The 16,183-nt window shown below is 43.6% G+C and overlaps 1 protein-coding gene and 1 long non-coding RNA gene across 5 annotated transcripts in view; one reads left to right on the forward strand and one right to left on the reverse strand.

Annotated features, from left to right (window-relative positions):
* The window catches only part of dlg1 (MAGUK family member discs large 1), a 133,204-nt gene that overhangs the window by 84,105 nt on the left and 32,916 nt on the right, over nucleotides 1-16,183 (forward strand). For 2 of the 3 annotated variants that reach the window (XM_022787664.2, XM_086976601.1), the window contains 2 exons: nucleotides 675-765; nucleotides 15,860-15,979. In XM_022787664.2, the coding sequence (XP_022643399.1) occupies nucleotides 675-765; nucleotides 15,860-15,979 (211 nt within the window). The remainder of the gene's footprint in view (nucleotides 1-674; nucleotides 766-15,859; nucleotides 15,980-16,183) is intronic. The other variant, XM_022787666.2, reaches the window with a different exon arrangement.
* LOC111242840 (uncharacterized) lies at nucleotides 72-14,869 on the reverse strand. 2 transcript variants are annotated; one of them, XR_015318388.1, is made up of 4 exons: nucleotides 11,375-14,869; nucleotides 10,918-11,248; nucleotides 9,976-10,135; nucleotides 72-9,268 (listed from the first exon to the last, which is right to left on the reverse strand). It is a non-coding gene; the product is annotated as an uncharacterized LOC111242840 (long non-coding RNA). The 2 variants fall into 2 exon arrangements; XR_002670177.2 differs by having other exon boundaries at nucleotides 72-10,135.

Below are 16,183 nucleotides of genomic sequence, written 5' to 3' on the forward strand. Positions count from 1 at the left end.
TTACTGTTTCCATTAGTACTGCTATATTTGGCGTGCTGAAGGGCGCAGAAAGAAAGAAACGTTTTAGCATCTAGTATTCAGGTAAACATCGAAGAGAAACGTGTTTATTTTTAAACTTCGTTTTAAGGCTGGAGAAGGTTCAATGCAACTTCCAATGCGATGCATCGCATTATATATATACAAGTGTAGTAGCTCACATCGGAAGTGACGAAGGGACGTTTTTTGGCTGAAGCTCTGATTTTTACACCGGAGTTTCTTCATTGTTGAAAACAACTTTATAAAGTTGTTTTTAGCAGCGCATTATCTTGCGTTAGATATCAATTAAACTTACGGATTCCTTACTGAATTTTTTAATTAAAAAATTAGATTCGCTATCTATACAAATTATGTGTCTTTTCAACAAGTTACCAGGAACGATGAGCGTAAAGTAGTTCGGGAAAATATTCATAATTAAACTTCTGTAAATGTCTTAATATGGCCAGTAGTGCCTAACTTCCCTGTTTGGGTGCGCTATCTAGCTTTCAAGAATTCCAAAATATATCCATACGAAATGTCTCTACTTCCCATTCCCACGGAGTCACTAAACATCTCAAAAAAAAAAAACTCACAAAAGCAAAGCGTCTAAGAGGATTATTCCCTGCTCTGTTGCGTTTTTTTCTTTGATACTTTTGTAGTTGGCGGGGTAGGTGGCGTTGACGAGCTCAGCGACACAAATGTTTCTTCAACGTCGAAAGCAGCAAGCGACGACGCTCCAGAGCCCGGAAGGTGAGTCGTGAAACTTGCTCCATGTTTGGATAATTTTACTTACAGATATATTGATAGATTTCGATCCGCAAAACTGGACCTTTTTGCGCGTCCATGACAAATTCTTCTGCAGCAAAACATGCCGAATGTTGGCCGATTCATCAATCATAGAGGATCTCAGCTCCGTAGAAAGTTTCATCTTGATGTAGGAAGACAAATACGACTTGAGCGGCCTTTCAAGTTTGCAGACTGAGCCTGCATTGTCTCATGTACATTAGACGGTATAACCAGTCCGTACTGTTCGTATCTAGGTTATACATTTCGTTAAATTGAATTCGGAGTCACAGGGCAAATATCGTAGTGGTATACTAGGCGTTATATGATGTTTATCTGAAATTGAGCTCGATTAGAATCAGTATCGAAATAGTATTAATAGGGCGATGTAAAATGTCTATATTCCTTCCGCGGAGACCTTTTTGTACCCAATATAAAAACGTCAGCACCAAAGTGTAAATTAGAATTTTCACATAGCATGAGCTGCGTACAAACAGAGAGCTTAAAAAGCTTGAGTGCAGTGTTGCCGAATGCTTGCCACGTGATCGTGTGGTGAGTAACGTGCTTGTCTGTCAAACGTAGAGATACGTGGCGCTCTAAGTTCGAATCCGAACGTAGACACCAGGCTCCCTTCGTGCTGGCAAAAGTCATCCATATCAAGTGCTGTCTAATAGCTGAAATGCCGAACACAGGACACCAAACACAAGGTTACCATTGAGACAAAGTGAAGTCGCCCATATTTCTGCTGATTTCAACAAAGCCCAGTCGCGTAACTCCTTCTGTCAGACGTCCTTTGTAAATATTTATTTACATATATCTCTACAAAGAAGCAAAATCTTCACAAACAAATCGCCTGCGGCTGGATTTATACTGTGTCAACTGACTAGTCGTCGACCGTCTGAGTAATCGAAATGGTCACTTGCATGCCTGTCTAATTCAGCCACGCGTGTGCATAATATTAGAAGATGTACTAAATACTCATAAAAATGCGAATGCTCGTTTAGTCAGTGGGTTCACGACCCAGTCTGCCTGGTCGGCATTAGCACGAGAAAAAAGCAAATTTCTATTATTTTTTGTTCTAACTTCTTCGTAGTTCTTTACGAAAGTGGAAGACAGTTATATAGAAATGTTATTTATTGTAAACAATTACAGCTTTGGAAGAGGACTTTGGAAATGGGTTATGTTTTGATCCAACTAAAAGGTAACTAAGGGGTCTGCTTGATAGAAAAGTAAAATGTCCTTTTCAAGTAGGGATTTCGTGATGGGCATAATTGGTGGGTTATTTATCCAACGGGTCCCAACAGTTATTTTTATCGGCTTATTTCTATTAAAGAACGAATATGTGCCCGAAGTGAAGCCAACTGCGCCCGGCACTTCTAGACCTATTATTATCTTTTATCTAACAAAAAAAGACACTTTACACATCTTTTGTTCACCGTATAGGGACAGCCATGTCTTCTACAACGTTCAACTAAAACAAATGCGTTAGAGGAATACTCAAGGGCTAGGCAAGTTGGAAAAGTTTCACGCTAATCACAATTTACGCGAACAGTTTTCTGTTACTAGACTCAGAAATAACACTTCATGTTTTACAACACGTAGAAGCACTTTGATATTATAACGCTACCGACGGCCTCATCCGTCGGAATGCCTCGCCGAAATTCTTCATGAGCTTCAACGTCTGGCAGTAACAATGCGGTTCTGGTTCCGGTTCAATAAGATAAACGATAGAAACGGAACGCTGACCGTACAGATTGTTACCAATCGGGTTCATTCAACACAGACAGTTAAGCGAGAACGCCTAAGTCGACTGGTACGTTCCACAGCGGTATTTTGCATGTTGCAACAAGAGTCCATTAGATGCTGCTTGTATTTCAAGTTACTGCGTTCAAATATTCGCGCGCTTCGTTCGGTTCGTCGTTCCTTTCGTGTCTACGCAGCGCCCCCTTGTACGGTGTCGCACTTTAAATAGTCTCGTGCTAACGATATTGACAATACGTAAACAGTAAAAACTTTCATGTGAGGCGTAGACTTTACAGTCTCGTTCCTGTGTCTGAAAATGAACGCTGAATTCACATACGACTCTTTTAATGGCGTCAATGCTCACGATGACGCTCACGGCAGCGTAAAAATATGGTACGCACAATCAATGCCTGAGCATAAAGTACAGTATAATTCGCGGTACGGCAAATCTCTACTGGAAACGATGTCTACTAATGATAGCAAAATGCCTTAACAAATACATCTGTACCCTACGCATTTAATGCTTATCGATTCAATCAAAATTGTTGCCCAGTATATAATAGTAAATTTAATAGGGTACGGTAAGTGTTTTTATGGCAAATAGCAAACTATGTGTTGTGATGTTTAATCTTTGAATACAGAATCGCTATTGCTTCCGCAGCGGCCCACCCAGAAGACGCGCTGCATGCGCCCAGGCCACTTAAACGCAAATTTGGCGTCAACGTGGCCAGCTAAAACGTTCGTTCGCTTAAAACATTCATCGAGCGTGTTTACTCAACGTCAGCCGCATCTGTACGAGCATGAATAAAAGAGGCAACATGCCTGAACAGCGGATCATACATATTGCCATGTTAGTGGCACAAGCGGTGACTTGGCTTCAAGCATCGATTACCGGTTGGCAAAACACCCACAACTTTGGTAATCAGCTTTCGAAATGGACAAGATTTGTGTGCTGGCAACCAAAGGCAGCATCCGGTCATTGTGTTTGGCTGTATCTAACGGCTTGTATGTTGTACAACGTAGATAGCTCAGATGACGCCCCTTGCCACTATAACTTACTCAACCCGGGGGCTTTCGAGCCCCGACGTGCTCTAAATTTCATTGACTAGCATTAGTGAGTTCCCATCGGCTACAGGACTGGCCGATGCTTTCCCAGATTCTGTTTATATGATACCTTGCCTTCGTGCTGTGGAAATTCCGATATCTTCGGAAGAGTGGCGTTACCAACCAGCGTGGCCAACTTCTGGGTACAGCTAGTGATTTCGACTGCGTCGCTGAAGTTACTATGAGACGTGGTAAACTCTACCGCACCGGAGAATCCTGTACACAAGTTTAGGACGCGTCCTAAGTAGAAAGAAGCCAGTTAAAGCTATGAAATGACCTCAATTAGAAGTCACTGGTCAAACAATTTTCCTCTCTCTGGCCGAAATAAACAGCAAATCGGTTCCCTTCGACCAGGCTGGACGCCAGTGCCCGGCTATACTAACACTGGCAACAGCTGTGCAGACTCATTCTCCTAAATCTTCGATTTAGTATTACTTAAACCTTAGACATCTGCGGTACTCAAAATCGCATTGCGCAGCAGCAGCAACAACAACGACAACGGCTTCAAAGAAATGCCAGCTACGAAAAGCAAAACACAGAAAATAAAAGAGTGGGGCGCGGAAGAGATTGCCTTCCGGCACCCCGTTCAACTGGCACGGCTTCAATATTCTCTCATCTATCATCACCATTTTCCGTTCGCATGATTATTATCATCGTTGTCGTCGTCCTAGTCGTAGTAGCAGCAGCAGCAGAAATCTTCACGGTTCCTTCAAGCGGCTCTTAAATCGATTTTAGATAGAGAAAAAAAATATACGCTGTGCCATCTGTCTACAATTTGGTGGTAACGCATTTTTTTTCCATGTCCCCATGCCGCCTGGCTCATTATGCTTGTTTTTTTCTTCATCTGGCCGCTCGTTCTTTCAACGCCCATCAGCGAAACTACTACTCCGCGTTCTTTGCTTGCATTTGCAACTAGGCGAAGTTACTAGGCGGACTGGGTCGCTGTATAACGCAACATGGGCTAGATCAAACAGCTTCAACCAGTGCCTTCGCTAGTTTCACTAGCGTCTCCGGCCCGCCGTCGATTGGCGACGGTCATCAGTCTGTAATAATATATCGTATTTGGTCGAATGCTGTCAGTGGCTTAGCAGTGCTGGGTTTCCTGTGCTACCCTTGCCGCGCCAGGGACTCGAATGTGCGGCCATGAAAAGTGATGCAAATGGCTGCCGGCGGTCCTGCGGCCTCTATCTCGCCTACCTAACTAAAACTAATCGACAGATGATTATTCTGTATAGATGAGTTTCGCTATGGTTATTCGGCTAGCATTATGCTCTATGTCATCACGCTATTTTTGCTCTTGTCTTTATAGCAGCTGCTATTGCCGAACGCTGGCCGATTCGGTTCCGATAGTTGGCTATTTCGCTAATTGCATTTACGGATCGTTCAGCTCAACATTGTTGCTTGGCGGTACCTTCTAGCTTCCGTCCATCTACCACAAACCTATCAAGTCCCCGATGCTTAGTAGTGACAAACGTATTACTGTCGCTATTTGTATGAGCTCTAAGGGAAGGCCCAGTGGGTACCCGATCATTGATCGCACGGAAATTATTACGCCAGCTCAATCCTATGGTTCAATGTGATTGTTGTGAAAATTCTACATAACCGTTTAGCCGATGCGGCCCATGTAGACGAGACCCGTACGACGATCTGGGGTAGTTGCAATCTGGGTAGCGTCACAACAACTATAATGAACCTCGTGTCAGGATGATAGTACTATTGATCTATTAAGTGAATGTGCGAGGTTGGTCGTAGGGAGGGGCCACAAGATTAGTCCGTCACGGCTTACTCTGACGTGTCGTCGTCATTTTTCTAAAGAAAGTTGAACAGCAGAGTTAAATCGGCAAACCGACGATCGTCTAAAGACCTGAAAATGTTGATATTTCTCAGAACATAGTGACGTTGCTGTCATCGTATAATGGTGAGGACCTTAGAATGCGGGGCCCATCTGGGAACAAATGTGATAGCAGCTATTGAAGCATACGATCGCGATTATTGGCCTTGACCTCTACAGCTGAAACCTGTGGCTGGCTTTGCAAGTAGATTGTACTCTAGCTAACCCAAACGCGACGACAGTTGTTATCAGTTTCCAATGATGTACTCGAAACGCGAATATCCAAAGAAGACCCACAAGCGTTGTCACCAAAGTAATTCAAATGAGACTTTTTCATCATCTTGGACACTCTACGCTCCCTCCACGTTTTGCAAACAATAATATCAAGAAGCGATCATAATCCAGCATAAGCCTAGGGAAGCCAATGGGATATAGATAGACTGAGCAAAAAATCCGCTCGATCGAATAAGATCGGGCAATGTTTTCCTAATATTAACAGGTAAATTGGCAACTCGTGGCCTCGATCGACACAGCCAGCTCTTACCTCAAAACGGGCGAAAATAGAAACTCGTTGCATTGGAATGCATACACGAAACTCCACCGTTTGGGAAGCTTACGCAGGAGGATGGTACAGATCAACTACCCAATTTCCGACGATTTTGACTACTTCTCACAGCAAATTTTCCGCACTGTCAACATGGCGGCGAGGGACATTTTTGCTAAAGGGCCGGTTTCACGTTTTGGGCGAGTGAGTGAGCTGAAGGCTAGAAAAAACTACGAAGGAATTATTGTGTCGTGATTCATGTATCGAGCTGTTATCTCTATTGTTATCTACGCCAGTGCCATAACAGACTGTGGCCTCTCTTGGTTTCTTCCTCGTTTTTTGTGGCCGGCATTTTTGAGACGTCACCGTTTCTACGACGTTGCTGGCGTGTTGCTGGTTCGACGATCGACGTTGCGTGGTCCTATTCAGGGAACAACAAGAGCAGCGATAGACGTCTTGTTTTTTTTATCAGCAAGTGGTCCTAACAGAATGAACAATAACATCCCACTTCACAGCCTTTGTCCTACGCTGCGTTACATGACCGCTGGTGACCGGTTCCTTCTTCACTTCTATGTGAACACTGAATATAGCAATTTGTCAAACGGTTACAGAAACAGTCATATTCCGTTAATCGTTCGAATATGCTCATGCAGCTGTTGATGATGGATTCGATTTGCTAGTGAGTTGAGGCCGCTACAATGACGATGGATTACCAGCATTATGCTAAATTTTGAATTGCGACGATAACGAAAGATCAGCTTATTGCCACTATTTTTACTGCTAACTAAGAACTCATCATGATACTCCTACTTTTTTTTTCATCGGTGACACTGCAGTGGATCGTTTGAGAATACGTTCAGTGATAACGGATGGATTAATTGTTACAATGCAATATATCTTCGTAAATGTTCTTAAAAGGCCTGACGTTCCGTTAACGGGATGAAGGAATTTGCCACGCCTGGAAGTTACATATAAAAATAGCGTAAGTGATCAACCTACTAGGTTGGTAAGTACCCCGGTCATCATAACACGTACTATCAATTTTCGAGGGTGTGTGTGCGCGCGTAAACGTTTATATATATCTGTGTATAAACAAGCCGTTCGTATTCGTCCTGATAATGATCACATCGGGTCACAGCAGTTGAATTGAACTATGATAAAATATTGTTATTGACATAAGCGTACATCTGAGTGTCTAGCTATGTATTCGGTTAAAAAAAGACATTAACATCAATCTATGTGGGTGCCTTACAAGTGCTCCTGGGTTAAGCTGACACGATGTCGATCTCCAATGATGAGTGGAAAATAAACGGTGGCCGATTCGGGTAATCTATTAGCACTACATGCAGTATTAAAGTATGAGGGTGACCAGTCGCCATATGGTCAAATACGTAGCAAATTTGTCATAGGTCAATCGGTAAGTGGCAGTCTCTGCAGTAAATCTGTCGAGGCAAGACTACAGCGGAACCATTGTAAAAATTGTATCAAATACAAAGTATCGAGCTATAACATGTGATGGGATATAATCCATTTTGGCCGTCTGATCGATAAGTTGTTCCCACGGTAGGCCACTGTAAAATTTCCCGAAATCAAATTGGCTCATTTAGCCTGCACGTTGCTTCCATGCGCTAGTGTTGCATACAAAACGTACGTGCAATTCTGGTTGTACTGTTGCTTTGAGTATGAACTGTATGGTTGTCTTATTTAACAAGTCAAATAGTGAAATGTTTGTTTTTCTGTTAAGAGCGTGCCGGTCGGATAAACAATTTGTTACTGTATTAGGTGATTAATTTGCTAGCTTGCAGAAAATGATTTCGAAACACTCAGTTTATACTGCAGAACTGACATAGAAATAGTACAAAATTCATATCGCGACTATTTAGTTAACCGTAGATAGGCACTATTATATAATTACTCTTTTGACTAAATTCCGGTAAACGATAGATACCCTTCTTCGGAAGCTGTCTCTTCGTTTTATCGAAAAAGCTGCTCCGGGGTACATAGACACTACTACGACAAGTGTCGACCGCTGCTAAGCCTAATCCACACTTATAATTCCTACCCGATTAAGGTCCTCGATAGGGGCTTACCATTCTTATTCGGCGTTGTGAACCGATCATAACGTCAGCGAGAAGAAAACAACGGAACAATAATATTTATGAGCTGATCGGTTAGGGCTACCACAGGAGAGGTAAAGCGCCTTAGTCTTCTAGCGTCCATAAAATTGAACAATCCATTTATGTGTTCTTGTGATAATCTTTGGTCTACAACTATGACCCACTAGCCATCCACTAATTCACTTCACTGGCTCCATTAACCCAAAACGTGCTAAAAAGAGTTCTTCAAGCAAAAACCCTTCATTCTTGTGACAGTTTCATTGTGACGTAACGAAATACTGGTATAAGGGTCACGCACGTATGATTTCTTATGCAGTTTTATATGCACCATATGAGAGAGCGGGCTGGCATAAAAATATGGTAGGCATAACTTATGATATGTATTATCTAGAAGGGACGACTAAGTCTCATGAAAATGGTGTACTACAGTAGAGTGAACGTACGATAATAGTGGTATGAGTTCAATTATCGTCATTGCCCCTATATACATGCTGACTATTTTGAAACCGGCCCATATAATTTGCGACATGCTTGAGAAACGTCAAGTTTAGCCCAAAACATACATGAACCCATTTGTCATCGAATAGTGGCCCAATGATGCTTGATCTAATCACTAATACGTTAAAAGAAAATAGCGAAATAAACGATTATCGAACATTAATCAGACTCATGACATGATGATTACCGCAGTGTTCCATAGCCGATATTTCAATGAGCTGAATCTCTTGTAAAAACGTATTTACGTAAAAGCTCTCTCACGATTACAGTCCTATTTTCCTAGCCAATACTCAGCTGTGGATGAACTAGTACCACTGCAGCTGGTAGCAGTGTGATCCCCTACCGTTAGCTCTGCACTCCGAATTTCGTACGGTCCCTGCGTTCTTAAAGGACTGCTCGTTAGTTGAATACGTTTTGCCTGTTTGCTGCCGTCCCGATTACTGCGACCAGTATCATAGCCTCCTCTCGGACAGTCATTCCACGCTGTTGGCGGTGAGGTCATGCGCTGTCGATTTAAATATGTCAGATTTGTCGCGCAGATGGAGAATTCGCGTATTGACATCGTTCTCCTCACATGAATCGGTCAGATGAGAGTGAGGACAAGGCCCGAGCAGGTCTATCGGCCTCGTTAACCTTGACGTACACAGCGAATCGCATAGTATCTTCTCTATGTTTTATGAATTTAACGTTCTGCTAGGGGATGCGCTTTAAGTTGTAATCGCGCCGTAAAGTTTCACCTGCGAAATAACTGCTATCCTTTCTGCCTCGACAAAATCTGTGGCTTAAATTGCGAACTATTTTAACTTAGAACCTGTAACTTAGAACAATAGTTATACATATACCTGTTCATCGGTCAACAGATTGTGATAAATCACCCTCAGAACGAAATTCTGGAGTGTTGTTATGCAGAAGCCGGATGCGGCGATAATGTGATGTTAGAAAGCTTGCAAAAAATTGAATAATTGACTACTAGTGCTGAAAAAGGCACGACTTTTATTATCAAGTATATTGGAAAACGTCATCACGTCAATATAGCTTGCCCTAAGCTCTCTATAGTCTCATCCAAAAGTTGCGAAACATAGAGTGGACAAGTTACTAGGGTGTGCGCGACGGGATATTGTTTGCGCCGGCAGAATATGCGGGATTTTACGGAATCCTCTATAAAACTTACCGTCAACAGGTAAGAGAGTCGAATATTTTTTTCGTCATTTGATAGATATAACTGTGATGACACTGATCGATGAGGTCGATGGTTCCATAGATTGAGCTGCAACTGTTTTCTTTAATTGCTGCACACTTAGCGGAACCTATTTTGCAAATAATTATAATAATAAATTTACCTGAGATTGGACTACACCTGTGTCTGGTGTAATTGGCCTTAACCCACTCCCGACAGTTACGAGCCAGTATCCTATCATCACCACGCTGTACTAATGCCTAAAGGAAGGCCTGTTGATTCACTGGGCAATCACGTTCATATTGACAGGTTTTTGATAGTCCCTAGTGGAAAGCAATGAAAATCGTTGTATTTTAGGCAATGCATTGTATGTGTATATATGACTGCGATACGAGATCGGACAAAGTCACCTGACAGTTAGGGGTTCTCAGTTGGTTCTATTCAAATCACAAAAAAATAGTGAGGTGCAGCAAAAGTAATACGAAGACCTTTCGTTTTCAACCTTCAGATGATTTTTTAGCCCAGCCTGCGTGCACATAGATATAAATGCACATGTTTACTTCATTTCAAGTCGCTGTTTGTTCACAGAATTTGTGTGAGGCAGGGAGAGAGAGAGAGAGAGAGAGAGAGAGAGAGAGAGAGAAGCAGTGGATGTCAACTATATAAGAAATGCTTTGCAATAACTTCGATAGGATGTTATGGATCAACTTTGCTGATGCTGATTTGTTTAATAAGAATTATTATAAGCTCTCCAGAAGGGTAGTACTCGATTAGCGTCAAGGATGCTCTTATAAGGTCCAAAGAGCTGTGGGTCGTTAGCCGGACACAAGAAAGCAACGATTTCAGGTTACCCGGTAGATCGATGTAGAGCGTATCTACCTTTTTAATTAATGCTCAAATATTTCATGCCTAAACCATTTCCAAACTACGACATAGGCAGCCATAATCCATATGGATCTGTTATCTGGGCCTATCGGATTTTCTAAAGCACTTCAATTGCTCTTGTGTCTTTTTATACCGCAGTAGTTGTTATCTTTATAGTCGCTCCCCGTGCTTCTTTCTATCTATGATTCTAGCTGATGTTTTTACGGGAAACACATTGTACCTGTACTTGTATTTGATTACAGTAGTAGCACGAGGACGGCTAGGATATTCTGTTGGCCCAGCTTCGGTCTGAAGTGCCGCACAATTTTCGGTTGTGAAGTTTCCCCGGACTTTACGACTATCGAGCTCGTAAGATGCGCGTGCTCGGCTCCTTGTAACCATGTGACGTTCATATAGGTGCGCGAACAATATTGACATTGGGTAAAAATAACAGCTGACGCGTGCTTATGTATGAATTGTGGGCTTTGCAGTATGGGTATTTGGCATCAAGCACATAACATCATTGCTTGATCGTGCTCGTCTTAATCGGTGATAGCATCTGAACCTTGCCGCTACGGTTAAAAAGTTAAAAAAAAAAAAAGTCCAACATTAATTTTCAGCCTCTACTCCTTGTATATTGAATTATACTGCATCTGAATCGTTAGATAGTGTTACGGGGTCGACTTAATCGGGCTCACCACGGTTGATGATGACGACCAGTTGCAGACGTCGCTCCACTCGCTTCAAGCTAACTACGATTCGTAGTTTTTCTCTAAGAAGTACGACTACTTGGAAATCTAATATCGTTATGTATCTAGTGTGGCTTCCTAGTTATGTGGAGCGAGAAAAGGCGTTAGAATTCCATGAGAGAAACTGCAAATCCGGCCACGAATTTAATATATTTTGTCGGTTTTCTGAAGACAAAATGGTGTTCGAACTTCTACTATCGTCTTTAGTAACCGTCAGATCAACCGCGTACAAATAACATGCTCTTCCATAACCATAACCGCCTGTTTCTCTAAACATGTTCACGGCGGGGTTCGAACCTAGGATGAACGATCCGCTAAAGTTTTCAGTCGAGTTAATTCGATAATAGTGTTCATTTCCGCGCTGTCGTCCCAGATCACGGCTTCCTCTCTACCAGCAGCAACAATCTGGTCTGCCGTCGGACGATCTGCGCACCTATACACACACACAACTCTGTTCTATAGATTGTGATATATCCCGATTCTCGTCACAGTTAACCCGTCGTTACGATAGTGGGATTGATTTTGCATCGATTCCAACTCGTTTCCGTTTGTTGTTTCTACGATAAATAATTTATTTATGCTATCTCGCGCGACAATGCAACTACTCTTCTGCTGACGCTACCCTTTTATCTTGCCGTTTTATTATCATCTCTATAGCGAAGCTGCTACGACAAACATTAAACGGCAATTTTGAGCGGACGAGCGCAACAAGGAGTGTTTGCAAAGCTAGCACACTGGAGTTCCGACTTTTCCAAATTTGTTACGGAATGTTGTTATTATTATGTAATAGTTTTTGTGATCAACTACTCATTCTTCTAGTAAACTAATTTAGGTAACGGCTATGATTGTTGCCACCATTCCTACTAGCGATTGGTCGTATTGTTTACATAATTCGTGAGTGGTTTCGATTTCGCTGGCGCGGAAGCCGGCTGCTAGAGTAGTCGGTGAGCGAGCGTAACGCTAGCACATTTGTCGTGAGTGAGCACTAGGCGACGAACTCATCTGACCAGTTGCGGCGGCGCCAGCAGCAGCGGAGGAGGTCCTCGTCGCCGTTGTCGTCGTTGACATCGCGTCGGCGCCGGAGCGAATAGGCCAGAACACAGGCCGACACAGCGAGCGCTCACGGACTGGACAGACGGTCAAGTTGGACAGTCGAACGAAAGAGGTTCTCACAACAGACACCGCTATTGTGGCTCTTTTTGATTGTTTCTTCGGCCGCCACAGCAGCCATTCGTTTCGTTCGTGTGCTGCTGCTGCAGCAGTTTCTACTGACCGCTGTTGCTACTCGGTGCTGTCGGACTTGATGCTGCGAACGAACGAACGAACAATCCGTTTGGCCGTGTCGCCGTGAGCGGTTGCAGTCAAGAACAGTCTAGTTGTGGTGTCGTCGTCGTCGTCGTCACTGCTGCTGCTGTGCTGTGCTGTGCTGAGTCAGCGGCTGAGAGAGCTCGTCACCCCGGTGCGGCACAAGCGGTAGCAGCAGTTCGTCGTCATTGGCAGCGGTGTGCTCGCCCTTGTGTACTTCAGTTTAAGAGTCGATGTCGATCGCTGTTCCTGCTGTACATGACCACCCCCTTCTATTGCTTATTTGTTGCTCGCGGACAAGTGTATTTGTTGTTTATTACACACCGTCAGTTTGCTGCCACCGCCGTTTCTGACACGAGCAGTTGTGCTGCGGGGCGTATGCTGTCGGTACGTTCATTCGTGGCCGCCGGACTGATTTGCTCGTGCATAGGACAGATGGTTTGTTTCGTTAACCGTCTGTGAAACACAACTCACGGCTCATATCACTTGGCCAAGCCAACCGTCATCCGGATCAGACAATAGATGGATGATGACGACGACATTTATCGGCGATAATTTTGCGACGATCAAATGAATGACAAGCGCAACTGAGGGTGAGGGTGAAGGTGAAGGGCTGTGGGCTGCAGTACGGGGGTAGAACTGAATGAAAGAGTGACGTATAGAAGGCAGCGGAAGTGAGATGATTAAAAGTGAGCCGAAATGCACTAAAACGACGCTCGTTGATTGGAGTAGAAGACACGAAGAAGAATCATGGAAGATTTGCTTCATATAGTTGACAGTGCGGAACCGTTTGTCGATACATGGCAAATGGTTATATTACTATAGTTAACGTGTGTGTGTAATGCGGGGATGATTCGCCGCAGACGAATATTCTAATTATTCACACGCGTTTGCTCCTGTGCTGCAGTGGCTGTATTTTGTAAACGATCAGCCCAGGTCAATTGGTGCCAAATTGGGCGTTCGACAAAGCTCACTCTCGAACATCCCTATCAGTGGAAGGACAACACACGACTGACTGGTACGGGTATCGTAATGTCAACAATCGTAACAAGAACAACGTCTAACATTACGACTGCTATTATCATTACTTTTCCTATTGAGGCAATATTGTTCAAACCCACCACTGAATCGTCATACGACATTGTTGAAAATATCTGTACTGGCGGTGGCATTCTTTTTTTCATCGCTACACAGAATCCGCTCGTTTAGTGTGTTTCCCGTAACGCTTAGTAAGGTAGATTTAGCCGAACACAGTTCCCGACAGATCTAGCACGGAGCGGTAAAACAGGGCTGACAGGTTGATTCAGAGCTGCTCGGAAAGCTCTGCTATGAGCCGATATGCTAGCTGTACATAGGTTAGTAGTATAAAGTCGCCTGGCGGCATTCGGCCCGGGCGCAACGTCGCCCTATAGCGTTCAAATCCAACGTGAGTGAGTATCGCTGAGACTCAACAGAGTGCTCACGACGGCAGAGCAGTGTAGCGGAGTTCCATTTCGGAACGTGTGGGAAAAGGCGGCCGATTTGGCCAGTAGTCGAGTCCGACAACGAGGTCTACTCGTTGGACCGGATCCTTTACAAGCGACGTTTCCGTATTGTGGTGTGTGTGTGTGTGCGCGCGCGCCTCTGTACGTTACGCGAACGTCTGACGTTCACCAAGCTGCGGCTGTTACTCGTCAATTGGATTCCCAATAGCATAACATCATTTGTTATTTCAGCCTTTGTGCTGTGCTCATGCCATGTTGGCCCACATGTACCTACTTAGATCCTAGCTAGATCATTACGATTGGTCTGAAACTAACCGGTCGCTTTTACCAGTTATGATGTATAATAGGGTGCTTGTAACAACCAGACAGAAGCTTCAAATAACGCCGCTAGCATCGCCAGTGATCTAAGTGATCAATCCAGTGGTATACGGTTAGTTTACCTGGGAACACAAGAGCTCGGCTGAACAAACAAAGCCTCATATATATATATATATATATGGAGAACACCAGGAGCGTTCTACAGTGGATCTAAACCAAACGTAGAAAAATTACATAGCAATAAATACCAATCACATCAAGTCAAACGTATGCTGAGCTTACATGCAGAATCCATCTGACAAAACAAAGACGAAATTTACGAACGGATCAGCTTAAGATCCAGGAGGCTCTTTATTTTTTGCTCCAGCCCAACGCAAACGGACCCGAACAAGTAGCGTCCAAAAACGCGAGTGGGCGGCAAGGCTATCTCCGCCTCTGATAGAACTGCAGTGGCGTTTACACACGACAAAGCCGCTTCCCATTGTTGTTACCACGCACTATGCGCAAAGGGAGACAAGAACGGCAGGGACGAAACTGTAAGCGTCAACCGAATGATAAACGAATCATCGGCGCTTAGCAGGACGAACCAAATAGAAGATCGACACGAACCGAGATGTAACAACAGGTATAAGTTAAGCCGATAAAAAAAAAAACGTCATATATAAGCGTTAGAACAATATAAATAAAAAACGCTTCCATTACTCCAATAAGTGCATATTGGGCTGCTCCTATTCCCGTGCTTGCCTCATACGTATGCGTATTGTATGTAATCTACGGCATAGCTGATCCTATGACACGTGCTCTGTATCAAGTGAGTAATTGCAACGAGTACGCCGGGAAGCTGTAAGCTCGCTTCCTACACGGCGCTGTTCGGCACAGTACACTAGATTTCCTGCCCGAAGGAGTACACGCGGTCGAATAGAGATCAGTAGCCGGTCGAGGTAGGCCTTTAACTACGTTGCGAGTTAGACTCTCATGTAGCCTAAAATAACAAGTTGCTACCACACGAAGGCGTGAGGTCAAGAAGACGTGCTAGAAAATTGCGTTGTTGCCTTTCTTGTAGAGAAAGCCGGCAGGTCTATAAACCCTGCGATTGTAACTGTGCCTAAGCTTGTGCCCATCATGGATAGTGAGTAACCTCTGGCTGAAGAAGATTATGGGTTAGGTGACATGCTGCCAAAGTATTGTCAACAAATAGGCAGCTTGATTGTTTGTTTCGTGTATATTGTGAGATGTTCTCAGTTGTGAGCTGGTAATTGGTGTAGTTGTGTCAAACAGCCGTGCGTATATAGCTACGGGAGATTATTGTTGTGTATTGTTTTACTAGACGCACAAGGGAACCGCGCAGGATGGGGCGCGGTCGAAGTCCTGAGGATATGAATGGTAACAAAAAGCCATCGAGTAGATCTCGATCGAAATCTCGGGATCGGAATTCAAATTCTGGGAGGTATGTGATGTTCAACAATTGGTAATGTTTTTACTCACATATACCAAAGCTGTGTTGTATATACTTAGTACACTTAACACTATTTGGTAGTTTCCATATAGCAGTGAGTGTTTAGCTTTATCGAACGAAGAAAACTAATTGAAACATTCTTTTTCGGTAATTGAAGGTGCGTCTGGAGGGAGCGGACTCAATCGGCCCTGCAAT

Source organism: Varroa destructor, unplaced genomic scaffold (assembly GCF_002443255.2).
Source record: "Varroa destructor unplaced genomic scaffold, Vdes_3.0 BEIS01000001.1, whole genome shotgun sequence".
Lineage (NCBI taxonomy): Eukaryota > Metazoa > Arthropoda > Arachnida > Mesostigmata > Varroidae > Varroa > Varroa destructor.